The 15,597-nt window shown below is 39.5% G+C and overlaps 1 protein-coding gene across 1 annotated transcript; it reads left to right on the forward strand.

The window, feature by feature from the left end:
* The first annotated feature begins 573 nt into the window (after positions 1 to 573).
* Positions 574 to 10,235, forward strand: naglu (N-acetylglucosaminidase, alpha). The gene is made up of 6 exons (XM_070991161.1): positions 574 to 1,072; positions 3,402 to 3,549; positions 4,044 to 4,190; positions 4,891 to 4,976; positions 5,845 to 6,101; positions 7,605 to 10,235. The coding sequence occupies exons 1-6, from the start codon at positions 660 to 662 to the stop codon at positions 8,807 to 8,809; spliced, it is 2,256 nt and encodes a 751-aa protein (XP_070847262.1). The 5' UTR covers positions 574 to 659; the 3' UTR covers positions 8,810 to 10,235.
* Positions 10,236 to 15,597: the final 5,362 nt, after the last annotated feature.

Below are 15,597 nucleotides of genomic sequence, written 5' to 3' on the forward strand. Positions count from 1 at the left end.
TACAGTACAGTACAGTACAGTACTGCTAGTGAATGTATTTCATTACATTTAATCATTACACTTAACTAATTAACAGTAACATTAACATTAAATAAGATTTTTATCATTTTGTGCTCTGCAAGAAGTGTCACTTGATGCATGTGTATTTTGTGAATATTGAGTAAAACATGGATGCATATTGAGCCAGTATGGCACTTTAGACCATACTGGAAGAGGGAGCTTTGGATTTTAAATAGATTTGAGCCAAATCAGTGTCTGAACAGAAAAACAGGAGTCCCTGTTGCTGATTTTTACTCTTCTGTAAACACTGTCTGTCCAGTTGCCTGCATTTATCCTAGATGTGGAAGTTCACTCAATAATCAAACAAGCTCAAAGGTTTTCATGACGGTATGACATGAAGCTTGAACCTCGTCTGTGATTTTCTCATCATATGACAGATTGATCACATGGTATTCAGTAGCTTCTCATAGAAAACGGCTTCACAGAAACGGCATCCTCTGGTTGGCTGTGAGTTACAATCGAGGCAGCAGCTCTCTCTCTGATTGGAGAGAAGCCCTTCGACAAACCATCGCTTCCTGGTTATCTGCAAATGGAGAAATAAAGTTGTTTTTAAACTTGCGGTACGGTGGGAAACTTCCTTCATTTGTCTGGAGGTCAAAATGTCACCCAGAAGCGACTGTTGCTTCGTTGTGGCCGTCGTGTTCAGTCTCTCTGTAACCGCCTTGTGTACATTTCCTACTCTTGACCACATCAGACCGAAAGCCAGCGACAAGGCTCAGGGGAGAGCAGCGGTGGAGCTGCTCAGACGTCTGCTTGGAAACAGATCCACGGAGTTCATAGTGTCAGTCAACAGGAGCCTTTCCAACGACAGTCTGGATGTGTGTGAGCTGAGGTCCACGAAAAACAACAAGATAGTCGCCACGGGCAGCACCGGAGTGGCCGTGGCCTCTGGCATTTACAACTATTTGAAATATTTCTGCAATTGCCATGTTTCCTGGTCTGGTGACCAGCTCGACCTACCCCGTCCTCTGCCAAAGCTCAGCGGAGTCCTGCGCATCAACACCCAGCACAGGTCAGTGACCCGGTTCCCACGGTTTAAACGACCATTATCATCAGCTTTTTTAATGCTGCCTACACCAAGCTGGCCTTATTTCAGTGGTATTCCGTGAAATGTGTTCACTTTTCACTTTGACAACTCTCGTTTGTGACCGCGAGGAATACAATGTTTTCTGAGGCTCGAGAGCGAGGTGTTATTCACGGCTCCAGTGATTTTAGTTAGCTGATTACTGCTCATTAGAATCACGAGCAGCTACTCATTACTCATTAATTACTGTTTAAATGACTTAAGGAATATTCTGCATATTCGGCCTTTGCTTTGTCCTCAACCACACACATTTACATTTTCATGACTGCATCTGGCACAGTTGTGACGCTATTGTGTTGACAAAATGTGTCCACAGACAGGCAGACAGACAGACGTAGAAACACCTGCACCACAAGTGATGAAAATCACCCAGTTGGTAGTTTCCACCACAGTAGGTGTAATACAATTAAAAAAACACGGTACAGCCAAACGCATGAATGCATGACAAATGGAGCATTGTCACACATTACTTTTCATTGTTTTACTGTGAGCACTATGGACGGGCCCTTTAAAGGACTCTTCCTTTCAATTATCTGTTGTGAATTAGACCCGCATCAGCTCACCCTAGTTATGTCATGTGCACAGTAGTTAGATTGAAAAAGCCACAAGGAGAGTGGCACAGTTTAGTTTTCCCATGACTATAAATTAGTGGTGAAGAAGAACTCTTAGCTAGTAGCCAGACACTTCGGTCATGAACAAGGTGCAGGTAACTAAGGCTCAGGTCCACTGGTTTAAAGAAGTAACATTGCCTGTGTGACTTAAACTATAGTATATGTGATGTTAGCAATGTAAAATGACAACAGCTTCAATAGACATTTCCAATTAAAATGCCTGGTATTTCAGTACTTTGGGTTAAATCTCAAGCAATATGAAAATTGTAAATACACTAAAATTTATAAGTAAGGAATAGGTGTAGTAAGTAAACTTGCTAGAGTTGTGATTTATGGTTGGAGGACTTGTGAGAGGCAGATTAAACTGCGAACAGTCAAAGTCCTTAATATGAGTCAAGCTCCAGAAACGTTGGATCCTGCACTCAGTAGCACTTTGCCCCACTGGATGTAAATGCACGTCTTTTAAATTTGACATCTTCATCTTAATCACATACTGTAATAAATTTGCATTCTCCAAGCCTACATGGAGATTAGCCAAGAAGTATTCCTTACATTATTTTCTTTGACTATAGAAAGCCATGTCAGTCTTGAAGCAACTGTTATCAGAGGCTGAGTAGGGTTCCTTGTGCCCTTTATAATTGTCCCACTATCTGAGAAAGGCTTTGGTGGAACATGCACAACAGTCACCGTGAGAGTCTTGGAGAGAAAGTCTTGCTGATAGTATTGTGAGTTGTGTACAAATTGTTGAAAACCTGAAACACTGAACACAGTTTGGCAGGGGGAAGTCTGAGTGAAGTGCATGTTAAAAACAGACAGACAGTGGGGTTGAGCATTCTTCTACATTATTCTGGGAATGTGTGTTGTTAATTTGCTGATACTGTAGTGGCAAATAAAGGTATGATAGGAGAAGCCTGTGATGTATGTGGAAAAGTGCCACGATTCAGTGCGCCGGTCTCAGGCAAGTAATCAGTGCTCATAGTTTGGTGTTTAATTCAGCACATGCATTTAGCTCATAGATGGAGGGAATCCGAGAGTTCATCTGAGGCTATAGAATGAAGGATATTTATTCTTGTTGGGTGCAAAGCAGCTCGCTTGTTCTTCTCATATTCTGTATTGTGCCACACACTTGTAGCAATGTCTTCAGATGCTATATTTGTGTGGATTAGGAAATATAATCTTAAATTGCGAAAACAGTTTAAATGATGGAGCTCATAGAATATTTTGGCTCAGAAGAATCTCAGAGGATCTAAGAAACACCTTCAAAACTGCAGCAGGTGTTCTTTAATGATGTTCTTGGTTTTTGAAATCTCACCAGAGATTTGGATGTTTTGCTCTGTCACTCAAATCCAGTGAGATATGAGAGGCCCAGCAGGAGACCAGGGGCCACAGTGACAACATGGAAAAGACATGACCTTTTGTTCACTTCATTAGTATATTTGACTTGTCACGGCTACTAGAATTCTCTTTGTCGTTAAGTTTCTCTTTGTTTTCTAGTAGCTTCATTGTTTTTAGTTTGTTTAGAGTTGGACTTTATGATTTATTATTATTGTTTTGCATACCTGTTTGGCATATTATCGCCTTTGAACACAAACTCATTATTTTATCACCTTTCTAATAAACAGTATATTTGTGTGTTTTTAATCTAGATTCCGGTATTACCAGAACGTGTGCACTTTTAGCTATTCCTCCGTGTGGTGGGACTGGACAAGATGGGAGAGAGAGATCGACTGGATGGCACTCAATGGAATCAATCTGCCGCTGGCTTTTACTGGCCAAGAAGCACTGTGGCAAGAGGTACGAGTAAACTTGTCAGGCTGAAAGTGATGATATTGCTTACAGTATCTACATTAATCCACAGGAACACTGTTAAAACAGCTCTTAGTCACAGTGTGCTGTATGGTCCACTACTAGCTCCTGTAAAGATGGAATTAAACATGTCTGTATTCTGGAACAGATGTAACAACAAATACTTCTGTCTTTCCAAATGATCATGTTTGGCAGAGAAGTGCTACATCAACACAGGAGACAGCTAGATTTAGTTTTGTGTTTTGTTCAACAAGATGCTTGCATTATTCTCAGAGCAATAAGAGGAAGAAGATCAAACTGAAGGGGAAGAGATTGAAAGAAGCGGGCAGGTGCGCAGTCATTAAGACAAGAGCAGGAGGAGAAACTTCTAAATCCTAATGACTTAAGCAATGATAATCTCTGAGAAGCAGATACATGCTACATACCTTGACCTGTGCAACAGCATGTGAACATCAGCTTATTAACTTGTCTTGTGCCTTTAGGTTTATCGAGCTCTTGGGCTGAACCAGTCAGAGATCGAGGAGTTCTTCTCTGGCCCTGCGTTTCTGGCCTGGAACCGTATGGGAAACATGTTCAAGTTTGGTGGCCCTCTGCCGCAGTCCTGGCATGTGAACCAGCTTTATCTCCAAGTACTGAAGCCTCCATGCTTGTCAACACAGTTAAAGCCACAATGTGTAGATCAGGACCTTTCTGACTGATTGCTCGTACCTAACATTTACACTGAGAATGGATGGGCTGAAAGCAGTGTGCAGGCTGCACCACGTTTCACCTGGAGCGTCTTGATTTCATTAAAAAAAAGCATTGATCATTAGTATCATTTAAAGATCCTATAATCACATCACTCTTCTACATATAGTGAACAGTTAGGGCTACAAGTATTTTAAAGTTTAAGTCTAAAAAATAATTTCCACTTTGATTGGTATTTTTTAACCGACTCAGAATTTTTAAGGTTAACTCCAGTTTGTCACAATTAGCCTTTATATTTGTAGTTATCGATTGTTTATGAGAACGTTGTACTTGCAAAAGTTACATCTGAGATCTCAAAACATTGCTACCATTACAACAAACCTCCAGGTTGCCAGATTATCTAAAACACTCTATATACTATACTAAATACAGGACATCAAAGTTGAAGCAGGAAGTGGGTATATAAACTGTGATGGATGTTTCTAACAGACAGTTTGGGTCATAATTATGCTGTTCCCTTTGCTTTCTATTTCAAGTAAGAGATGAAATCTTCTGTATATTTGAAATGCTTGTTGATGTTTGTTTACCTTACCAGCTGCTTTGAAGTGACTCCTCTCACATGACATTTCCCTCTTTTTGCAGTTTAAAATCTTAGAGCAAATGAGATCCTTTGGCATGATTCCTGTGCTGCCAGCCTTCTCTGGGAACATTCCCAAGGGAATCCTCAGGTGACTCATCATCGTAAAATTTCAGTTATACTGCTTTATTCACGAGACATTAGAACCTGACCACTACTGGATTTTTGAGGCTGATACCAATACCAAGCTTTTTGTTCCTGATCCCAGTCCAAACCCTTTAATATTTGGTATCATGCCAAGTCCAATCCAGTTCTTAGTCAGAGTCTGACATGCCAATGATTCCCTTTAGTCCTTATTCACATAAAAAAAAAAAAAATCCACTGGACCACTCCATAAAGTTGAACTATTTACTTGTATCGAAGGAAAGGTCGGTACAGAACAATTGTCTATTTCCAAACTTATCAAATCACTGAAACAAATTCAAAGGAAAATCATTCATCAGAGCACAGAGTAAAAAACTACCTGGCTCCACTCTGCACCAGCCTGACCGCCCCTGAAATTACCACCCAAAGTCTCGACTCATGAGAGTGCCAAAGGAGTAAAATAGCGCAGTTACTAGGAAGCAACAATCATGGTTACCTACTCCCAAATATTACAAATGCAACATAAATGAGATTTTATGCATTTTAAATTATCCACACATTTTAAGAGCAAGGAATCAAACAATTACATTATTGCATTACTGTAAATATGAACTGTAAATTCATCAACCTAGAAATAATCAAAAATTTCCTTCTAAATCAATGTAAATTACTCTTTTACATATGACCTTAACTTATTGAATGCTCATCAGTGAAGCATTAAATAAGTTAAGTTTATATATTTAATTTCAATATGAATGAAAGTGTGAGAGTCCGCCCCTTGACATTGCTGTTGTTGTTTCTGCTGTTGTTACATACAGTCAAGTCAATGTTTGAGTCAAAACCGTTGAATCACTGTAGTGTTTCTTGTATTTCAGGTTGTATCCAGAAGCCAATGTAACTAGACTGGCGCCTTGGTCTCATTTCAACTGCAGCTTCTCATGCTCCTATATGTTAGACCCTCAGGACCCACTTTTCCTCCAGATTGGTTCCCTCTTTCTGTCCCAGGTGGTGAAGCAGTTTGGTACAGACCACATCTACAACACTGACACCTTCAATGAAATGACTCCACCTTCTTCTGACCCTGCCTACCTGTCTGCAGTCAGTCGCTCTGTCTTTGCCTCAATAACGGCAGGTGAGTGTCTAACATCCTGTTCATATTATGAGTTTTAAACGTGACAGTGCCTGTATGAATGCTGATACTTTGGTCAACAAGTACAATAATTGTCCTAGTTTGATGACCCATGGATGACCTGTTGTCCAACTCTCTTGCACAGACAGTCCCACTCGAGCTCCTACAGATTTTCAGCCATTTTCTTTTTTTTTTAAACTCTCTTTATTAATTTTCTGACATTTTAAACAATAATGTACATACAGTCATACAAAAACCACACATATGTACACTCTTCCAATACACAAAGCAAGGGGGTATGTAAAGAAAAAGAGAATAAATAAGTACTAATAATAAAAGGATAAAACATTTGAAAATTAAATAAATGTTAAGAAAAAAATAAACCTGCAAATATGCCAACAGTTAAATAAGGGACAAATAAGAGGTCTCTGTATATGTTCCAATGTCTCATTTTGACCTCTATTGTGTTCAGTTTCATTTGTATTTGTACAACCTCACAAGTGGTCATGGTCACACATGCAACAACCAAAACATAACAAAAAAAAAGCTTGAAAACATTTGGATGCTCTAGGTCCTCATTCCCAAACCGAGGGTCAGAGTCCCCTCTAAATCTTGCCAGCCAACTGTGCCCTACAGTTAAAATGACGGTTAAAATGATCTATAAATGGTTGCCAGATCCTGTAGAATTTTCCTTCCTGATCTTTCAATAAAAAATTTATTTTTTATCTCCAAGTATGTCATGACATCTGCCATAAGATTTGCATGAGTTAGAGCTGTTTTTTGTTTCCAATTGAGTAATATTAATCTACGTGGCAGTAGGCCTGACAAAAGATATCATATTATGCCCAGCACTGTTTTTAACTATAGTCGAGTCAATGATTCCTGGAGTTGCCACAAGAGGGTCTGCATTTATTGGTCTGTCTAAAATCTCTGACAAAGTCTGAAAAATATTGTTCCAGTAGTTTGATATTCTAGGGCAACTCCAGATCACATGGCCAACTGATGCCGGTTCAAGTCCACATCTGTCACGAGGGGTCAGTTTCTGGGAATATTTTATGAAGTTTTTGTTTGGTCCAATGTAAACGATGTATTATCTTGAACTGCAGGAGGCCATGTCTCGCACATACTGAAGATTTATGAATTTGTGTTAGGGCTGTCTGCCATTGCTTCTCTGTAATCTCCTTGTCTAGGTCATCTTGCCAGGCTCAGATGATCCATAGTAGCTGTACCTGTCAGATTAGATAGTTTTTCATATATATTGGATATACCTCCTTTCTCACAAGGATCTTGTTAAAGTATTGATTCCATTGAAGATTGGTTCGGGGAATTCGGATATGATGGATTATGCTGTCTAACAAAGCTCCGTACCTGTAAATACTTGTAGAAATGTGACCTTGGAAGATTGTATTTTTCCTGCAAACCTTCAAGTGTTGGGAATAATGTTCAGCCATTTTCAATAACTGTCCCCTCCTTGTTCCTCATCCAAATCTAATTTTTTCTCCCCAGTTGATCCTCAGGCAATTTGGCTGATGCAAGGTTGGCTGTTCTTCAGTGATGCAGCATTCTGGAAGCCAGCCCAGATACAAGCCCTACTACATGGAGTGCCCCTTGGAAGAATGATTGTGCTGGACCTGTTTGCAGAGACTGAGCCAATTTTCTCCTACACCGAGTCTTTCTATGGACAGCCTTACATCTGGTGCATGCTGCAGAACTTTGGGGGCAACAGTGGATTTTTTGGTACAGTGGAGAGCATCAATTCAGGGCCCTTCAAAGCCTTACATTTCCCAAACTCCACGCTGGTGGGCATAGGCATGACACCTGAGGGCATTGAGCAGAATCCTGTGATGTACGAGTTGATGAGCGAGTTGGCTTGGCGCAAGGAGCCGGTCAACTTGTCCAAGTGGGTGTCACTGTATGCAGCACGCCGCTATGGCAGCACACAAGAGAACCTGACTGCTGCATGGAGGCTCCTGTTTGCCAGCGTCTACAACTGCACAGTTCCACATTACAAAAACCACAACCATAGCCCACTGGTGCGCCGGCCTTCCTTTCGCATGAATTCTGGCCTCTGGTATGACCCAGCTGACTTGTACAAAGCCTGGAGACTGATTATTGAAGCAGCTCCATCTCTCATGTCCAAGGAGACCTTCCGATATGATCTTGTGGATGTGACTCGGCAGGTCCTACAAGTCATGACAACATCCTTTTACCAGGATATTGCAGATGCCTTCCAGAAACAAAAGCTGCCAGAGCTGCTGACTGCAGGTGGGGTTCTGGTCTATGACCTCTTGCCTGAGCTCAATCGTTTGCTGAGTAGCAACCGCAACTTCCTGTTGGGGACATGGCTGGAGCGGGCCCGATCATTTGCCCTAGATGAGAGGGAGGCACAGCTCTATGACATGAATGCCAGAAACCAGCTCACTCTATGGGGTCCCACTGGTGAGATCCTGGACTATGCCAGCAAAGAGTGGGGAGGCCTCATGGAGGACTACTATGCCCAGCGATGGGGCCTGTTTGTTCACACCCTGGTGGAGTGTCTAGACAGTGGACGACCATTCAAACAGGACGCCTTCAACCAGGCAGTTTTCCAGGTAGAAAAGGGATTCATTTACAACAACCGGAGATATCCGACCGAGCCTCAGGGAGACACGTATGAGATTGCCCACAGGATCTTCCTCAAGTACTACCCACAGGCCTTGAAGAGACTATAGTGAGCAGAGACTACATTTTGGAAAAACATGTGTCAAGTTGCAGCAAGAAGAATGTCTTCCTCCACCTCCAGTTTTCCAAGACTATCCCAAAACATTTTGATGTAGAAAATCCAACAACCTGAATTTACAGGAACAGTCTGTTTTGCACATGTAGTAAAATCAGTAATGGATAGTTGTTCATGATGTAGGGTTAGAAAAAAAGGATTTCCACTTAATATTCAAATTGATCAAATATCCAATTGATCAGCTATCCAGTCTTGCCTTATTAAATAGGAAGTAAAGACAGCAAATAAGCACATTTGTTGAACTATTCCTTTAATTTACAGGCACTGCACTAACTGCAGATCTCAGATGAGTATTAAAATGTTTGACCTGCTTTCGAGATGGCATTTTCAGAAACTGACAGTCATGCCTGTCAATTTAAAGGTTTTTTTGTTGTTTTTTTTTACTTGTTTGAATATTGTTTTTTTGTTTTTGAGAGACTGAGAGGACTGTGTGCTTCATAGACCTATTATCACAACAAGTAGGCTAGTAGGGTACTTATCACACAAGTCAGATGTTCTTGATCTTGCATAACAATTTTCTACTTAAAGCTGGGGTAGGTAGTGTTTTGGAAAGAGCAAAAAAAAAAAAGCAGAATTTGGAAATACAGCTCTCCTCCTGTTGCTCTCCCCCCTCTCTATCCCCCGTCTCTTTCATTGTCTGCCTCCAGAAAAAACCCTTGTTCACCAGTCGGTCAGAGAGCCCAACCCAAACCCACAACCCTGAACCGAGTCCCAGAGCAATGAGCAGAATGCCTCAGTGTCCAACCTGAAGCCACTGTCATGTCAGGATGTGCAGAAAATTTCAACAGATATAGCAAATACATTACCTGCCCAAGCTTTAAATTCCAATTTCATGCTTCCATTTTTCTGTAAAGGTTTTCTGAACAGAGCGATGTGTTTAACGCTGAGTCCTGGGTCTGACAAACTGGCTCATGGTGCACTTTAGCAGATTATTTCATGTGTTGTTCCTAGATGCTCTTTCCTTTGGAAAAATATATTTTTATATGAAAATTCATAGGTGAGATATTTCACATGTACATCAAACACTTTCAGAAAGTTATTGTGTATTTTTATGAGTCCCATTGGTTTTGTTTTAGATTACTGAAGTGTAGATGTTTCTTTTTGATAATTGTAGTTTTAGTTAAGGACAATGGAAATACCTTGGGAGAATAATGATTACTATATGAGTGTGTTAGCAGTCACTACATGAGCACTGCCTACGTTGATTAGGTGCAACGAACATTCCGTGTTACACAGTATTGGTTTCTATATTGTATAAATGCTATTTTTGTATTTTGATGAAGTAAGCAGTTGTGAATCTTCAACTCAGGCATGTCATAAAAATCTTACGGCTATTTGACTAAACAGTGATGTCACTGTACTGTACCACCGGTATGTCGTATGCATGCTCAGTGATGATGTTACAACCACACATTAACCTGGACAGTGTATTTATCCATCTTATACTGTGCAAGATATGGCTGGAGACCATCCCTGCGTGTTTTGGGTGAGAGGAACGGTCACCAGTCTGTGCTGACACACTCACACATACAAACATTCACACCCCTAATTTAGTTTCCAGTTCACTAAACCTTCATGTGTTTGGACTGTGGGAGGAAATTGAAGCAGATGTGAGGCGTAAACCAGGTTTTGTTAGGATCAGTATCAGCTCTTTTTCCTCACCAAACCCTTAATTACCAATGATTTTGCTCTGGAAAATTGGTAATGATTGCACATTAATGGAGCATAGAATTAGGCAATATTATGATATACAGTGGTGGGAAGAGTACTCAGATCACTTACTTAAATAAAAGTTGCACTACCAAACTGTAGAAATACTACTTTAAATCCCTTCATTTAAAATCCTTGCTTCAGTAAAAGTGCAAAAATAAACAAAATAGTCTTAAAGTATCAAAAACACTAAAAATGTGCTCCTGTTATTGATATATTCATATAATGAGACTGTTCATTGTGATACATCAATGTGTAGGCAGCACTTTACAGTTGTAGCTGTTTGAGGTGGAGCTAGTTTGATCTACTGTACACACAATGAGATCGTTCCAGAGAAGTCTGTTTTCACTCTTCAGACTTACTTTAATCTTAAATGTTTTTGGAAAAATGGCGGATACATTGTATACATATACATACAGGTTATATTATGACACGATAAAAACAGCCAGTGATAGAAATTCATCAGAGGTTTTGCTGTACACTGTGGCAGCTCTAGATTTAACAGTATGTATGTTGCAAAACAATAAGCAGGACTGCTTTATGACAGTTAGGGATTTTCATGCAATTTCTGCACTGATGATGTACCTCGATCTGTCAGGTTGAGTTTGTTGAATCAGCCAAAATGTATTATATCATCATATTTACTGATACGAAACAAAAAAAAGACTGAAATGAAATGCTTTTTTTCATACTTGAATCTCACTATTTTATCCAACTAAAACACATTTCCTTCATTTATTGTTTAAATATAACAAATGATTATACAGACTCACAGGGACTCACAAAAAGACATGGGATCTCCCAGTGGATTGAAATTTGACATATTAAGTTCTCTTTGAAAGCGTGAAGTAGTTAGATTACTTTTCAAATAACACAAAATACACAAGGACTCCACAAATGAAACAGCTCATCATAGTTTGATTAATATTTTTATTGCTGAAAAAATAACAAGTTCTCAGGTTTGTAGTTGTAGAGGGACATTTACTGCTCAAATTTCTCTCCTTATGTACACTGATGATATTTTCTATTCTGCTTCAGACTCATAACACTCCTTAGAATCCACACTGAGGAGTTTAAGAGCTCAGTTCCCATCAGAGGGCTCAGGTGGGCCAGGTTCAGTCCCTCACTCCATGTGTTAGACTCGAGTTCGACAGCTCTCTAATTCACAGAAATCCAACAATGGTGGGAAAGCTTAATTGGACCTGGTACACTTTTAATCTTTCAACAGGTTTCATTTTCATGATGACAGCCCAACAGCACCATGCCGCAAGCATTCACAATGATCAGCACACAAACAGCATTCCAGTCAGCCATACGAACTATGCATTTACACCTCAGAGTTTCCATCAGACATCACATGAAAACACCATGAGGATCAAAAGCTGTCAACCAGTGTTAGAGGATATCACAGCCAATCAGAAGCAGAGATCATTTTCTGGGTGTAATTAGAAAATGTGTTTTGTAAAATGTGTGCATCTGTCCCTCACGCTGCATTTCTGTCATAAGGAACAGAGAGTATACAGAGATGTTTTGAGATGGTTCTTCCCACGACACAAATGCAGCATGTGAACTCGGACTGACGCAGCTGAAAGCTCACACACAAGCAAAAGGAAAGTCAAATGGCTTCAGTTGGACCTGTGGTCCCAGCTGAAAGCAAAAGATTCTGATTTGCTAAGACACTCGTTCCGCATATCATGTTTTTTTTCCACCCTAGACCTTATCAAAGAGGCATACTTTTGGTTGGGCATGTTTTACCCCATTTACTCAGATTACTGCTGTCCATTTTTCACAGCACCCCATCAGATTTTAGGGCTTCCAGGCCGCTGCTCACTCCTCTTCATGTCAGTAGGCAAAGAAAGCTCATCAGCAGTTATTCTAAATTAGCTTCAGCATTTGCAGTAGTTGCTCTTTGTGTCTCTCAGTTAATAATGACTAAGTGATAAAAAAAAAAAAAAAAAAAATCATACAAAAATTATAGTCAGGAATTGGTTTAATATAACTGATTGTGAGATTTTACACAGTATGGAGTGCAGCATGCTGTGAAAATGGCTTATAATGTGCAGTACATGACTTATGGTTAATGGTCAAAAACATGCCACACCACCTTTATGCTCCTTCAATAGAGTGACTGCTTGGGTATTTCAATAGTGTGCAGTGCCTGATACACAAATAACAACCAAAGAAAATAGACTTTACTCAGTAACTAACATCCTGTTAAAGTCCCAGGGTTAAAGAAAAGAAACCATGTTCTGGCCTCACTCCAACCTTTCCTGGTCATGAGGAGAGCAACTGAAATGTAAACAAATGAGTAGAGCATGTAGACAGAAACATAGAGCCAGACCCACCAGATTCACGTGATCTGTCTCATCTAATCACTGTGACATTTTGCATCCGAATCATCAGTGGTGGAAAGCCAGGAAACAGAACCAGAAATACCAGAACCATAGCTGTACTGTCCCAGCTGGGCTGATGCACCAAACTCAGTCTGGACTCTCTGATTCTTCATTCTGATAAGACGCAGTATGTTCAGTAAAGATTCTACAACAAAAAAGTAATGGGGTCGCGTCAGTTTCCAGTAAAGCTGCATCCAGACTATCCAGATGATACTGAGACATTCTGAGGCAGAGGAGGTGGGCAGTGTTACTCTTCACCAACTACACAGAAAAATCAGCCACACATGCCACACACATGTTTTTCACAATTCTCATTTTGTTTGGATGAAAATGTTACATTTGTAAGTGACCTGGTTTGTCATAGGTAGAGGTCTAAGTGACCATACTGGAATTTATATGTTTTAACCCATTTACTACATGAAAATCAAATGCAGACTTGAAACGCTCTTTAGATAGATCATCTATCATGATGAGCCTGGAGCGAGCCACTGAAGTAATTATAGACCTTTACAGTGTTCAATTCTAATCGATTATTAAATGTACACTTAAATGGAACAACAAAATTTAAGACTAAAATACAACAGACAGAATAAGGTTTAAGAATTGCTAAATGGCAAAGTTAATTATCTTTCCATTCTTTTTTTCTCTCATACTGTGTCATTTCATTGCAAATGAAATGAATCTGTTGGAACATTTTTTAATTGATCATTTTACCAGTTCATATGAAAACGTTTATGCTGTAAACGCCATAGGTTATTCCAATGGCACACTCTGCATTCATTTTGTTATCTTACTATTGTGTATTAATTCAGTGATTCAGACTGTTTCAACTCTGCGATCTAGAACATCATGTAATGTAAAGAAAGAAAAACCCTTCAGCTTACAAGGGAAATTTGAAATAGACCAAAATGCTGGTGCTTGTAATCTTTTTAACTTTCAGTATATTGTGAAGAACACGGTGGGTGTGCTGTTGGGAAATCAGCCCACCAACACTGAAATGAAATCTCTCAGCAACATTGATTATTTTCTGTTTTTTACATGTAGAGGTTACAGTCAAAAGTTGCATCATTATGAGTCATTCAATCATAAAACTAAGCCCATCGACAATGCCCTGCATACACACGTTTGATATGGTTTTTGTTAGTTAGCCAACAACAGGCTAGAAATACAGAGAATAGATTCACAAAGCTGCCGAATGATCAATAATCAGTATTCAATACACAGAGATGACATGGAGACATTAACAGAAAATAAGGTGGTAATTATTAGAAAAAAAAATCTATCCCTGTAAACATCCTTTAAATGATTCTTTCCAATTAAACTTATTAAGATTAACTCATGATGATTATTTCAAACAAATGATCACATTTATTAAAAGAAATTCTGGAGAAAATATTCAACTGTAATAGCTCCCACTCTCTTTCAGTTCAGATTAAAATAATCAAATCAAGTTGATTTACAAACAATCAGGATTTTCTTATTATTCATTATGTTCATATATTACAAGCTACATAAACATAAGAGGCCTGTGCATATCGATGGATTTGTGGCAGACTGGAGCAGTAAGATTCTAAAGTCGCTCTAGTGTTGGTGTAGAGGGCAGAGGGTGGAGGGGGGAGGGGGGAGCCAGTAAACCTGTATAGAATCCTCAAGAGCAGACAGAGGCACAAAAACAACTGCTCAGCATTTAAGGATGAAAAGGTGAAAAGTTTACAACACATGATTTTAAAAACACACAGTTGATCGAGAGATGAATTACCAAATCATTAAAATGTCTTATTTGCCCTTGTGTGAAAAGACAGAGCTTTTATTAATCTGCTAATAAAGCCATGAGATGTGGCTGAAAGCTCCAGAAAAAGCAAGTCATTGATTGCTTATATTTAACCCAGGCTGCTCTGGGCTTCCATGAGTCTGTCACAGCTAAATGAAGATCACTGGTTTCAAATGAACCCTTCGGTCTTAATACAGTATAACTGAACCTTTGACGTACATGGCATTAAATATGTGCAGCATCAGTTATCAGCCTAACAAAACATATTAGTCAACACCACCAAATATGACTTCAAAAAAAAAAAAAAAAAAAGGCAAAAGCAATATGAACCAGTTGAGCTGTCGTCTCCTGCTGAGATTCATGGAGAAAGGAATTGCTGACTTCTGCTTCTGCCCATCTGCACCAAGCCGAAAACCATTCAGCCGCTGTCCTTCCTTTAGCATTCTGTCTCTCTCTGATGAGTCTGTCAGCCAACTCCCATTAAAGCAGCATGTTTCAACTATGTTTTTACTACAATCTTAAAATCCTTAGGGAATAATAATGCTTCTGTCAAATAACATTAATAATAATAAAAAAAAGGTTCCAAACAATCATCTCTTCAGAATTTGGGGGAACAGCTGATTTTTCTATTCTTGCCGATTTATAACTTACTTAATGTAACTTAGAGTAACTCATGGTAAATACAAGAGAAATGGTACTAAAGTCCAACCCACTCATGAGCAACAAGCAATCTTTTGATAGAAGTTTTCTCAAAATATTGGGAGAACAAAATATGACAGCAATATAATCCTGTTCCTATAGCTAACGCGGGGTGGTGGTGGTGGTTGGGGGGGGGGGCAAGAGCACAAG

This window comes from Chaetodon trifascialis, chromosome 21 (assembly GCF_039877785.1).
Source record: "Chaetodon trifascialis isolate fChaTrf1 chromosome 21, fChaTrf1.hap1, whole genome shotgun sequence".
NCBI lineage: Eukaryota > Metazoa > Chordata > Actinopteri > Chaetodontiformes > Chaetodontidae > Chaetodon > Chaetodon trifascialis.

Coding starts and splice junctions, on each gene's coding strand:
- naglu (XM_070991161.1), top strand. CDS start 660: ATGTCACCCAGAAGCGACTGTTGCTTCGTTGTGGCCGTCGTGTTCAGT. Junction 3,550..4,043: donor AAGAAGCACTGTGGCAAGAG/GTACGAGTAAAC, acceptor TTGTGCCTTTAG/GTTTATCGAGCTCTTGGGCT. Junction 6,102..7,604: donor CTTTGCCTCAATAACGGCAG/GTGAGTGTCTAA, acceptor TTTTCTCCCCAG/TTGATCCTCAGGCAATTTGG.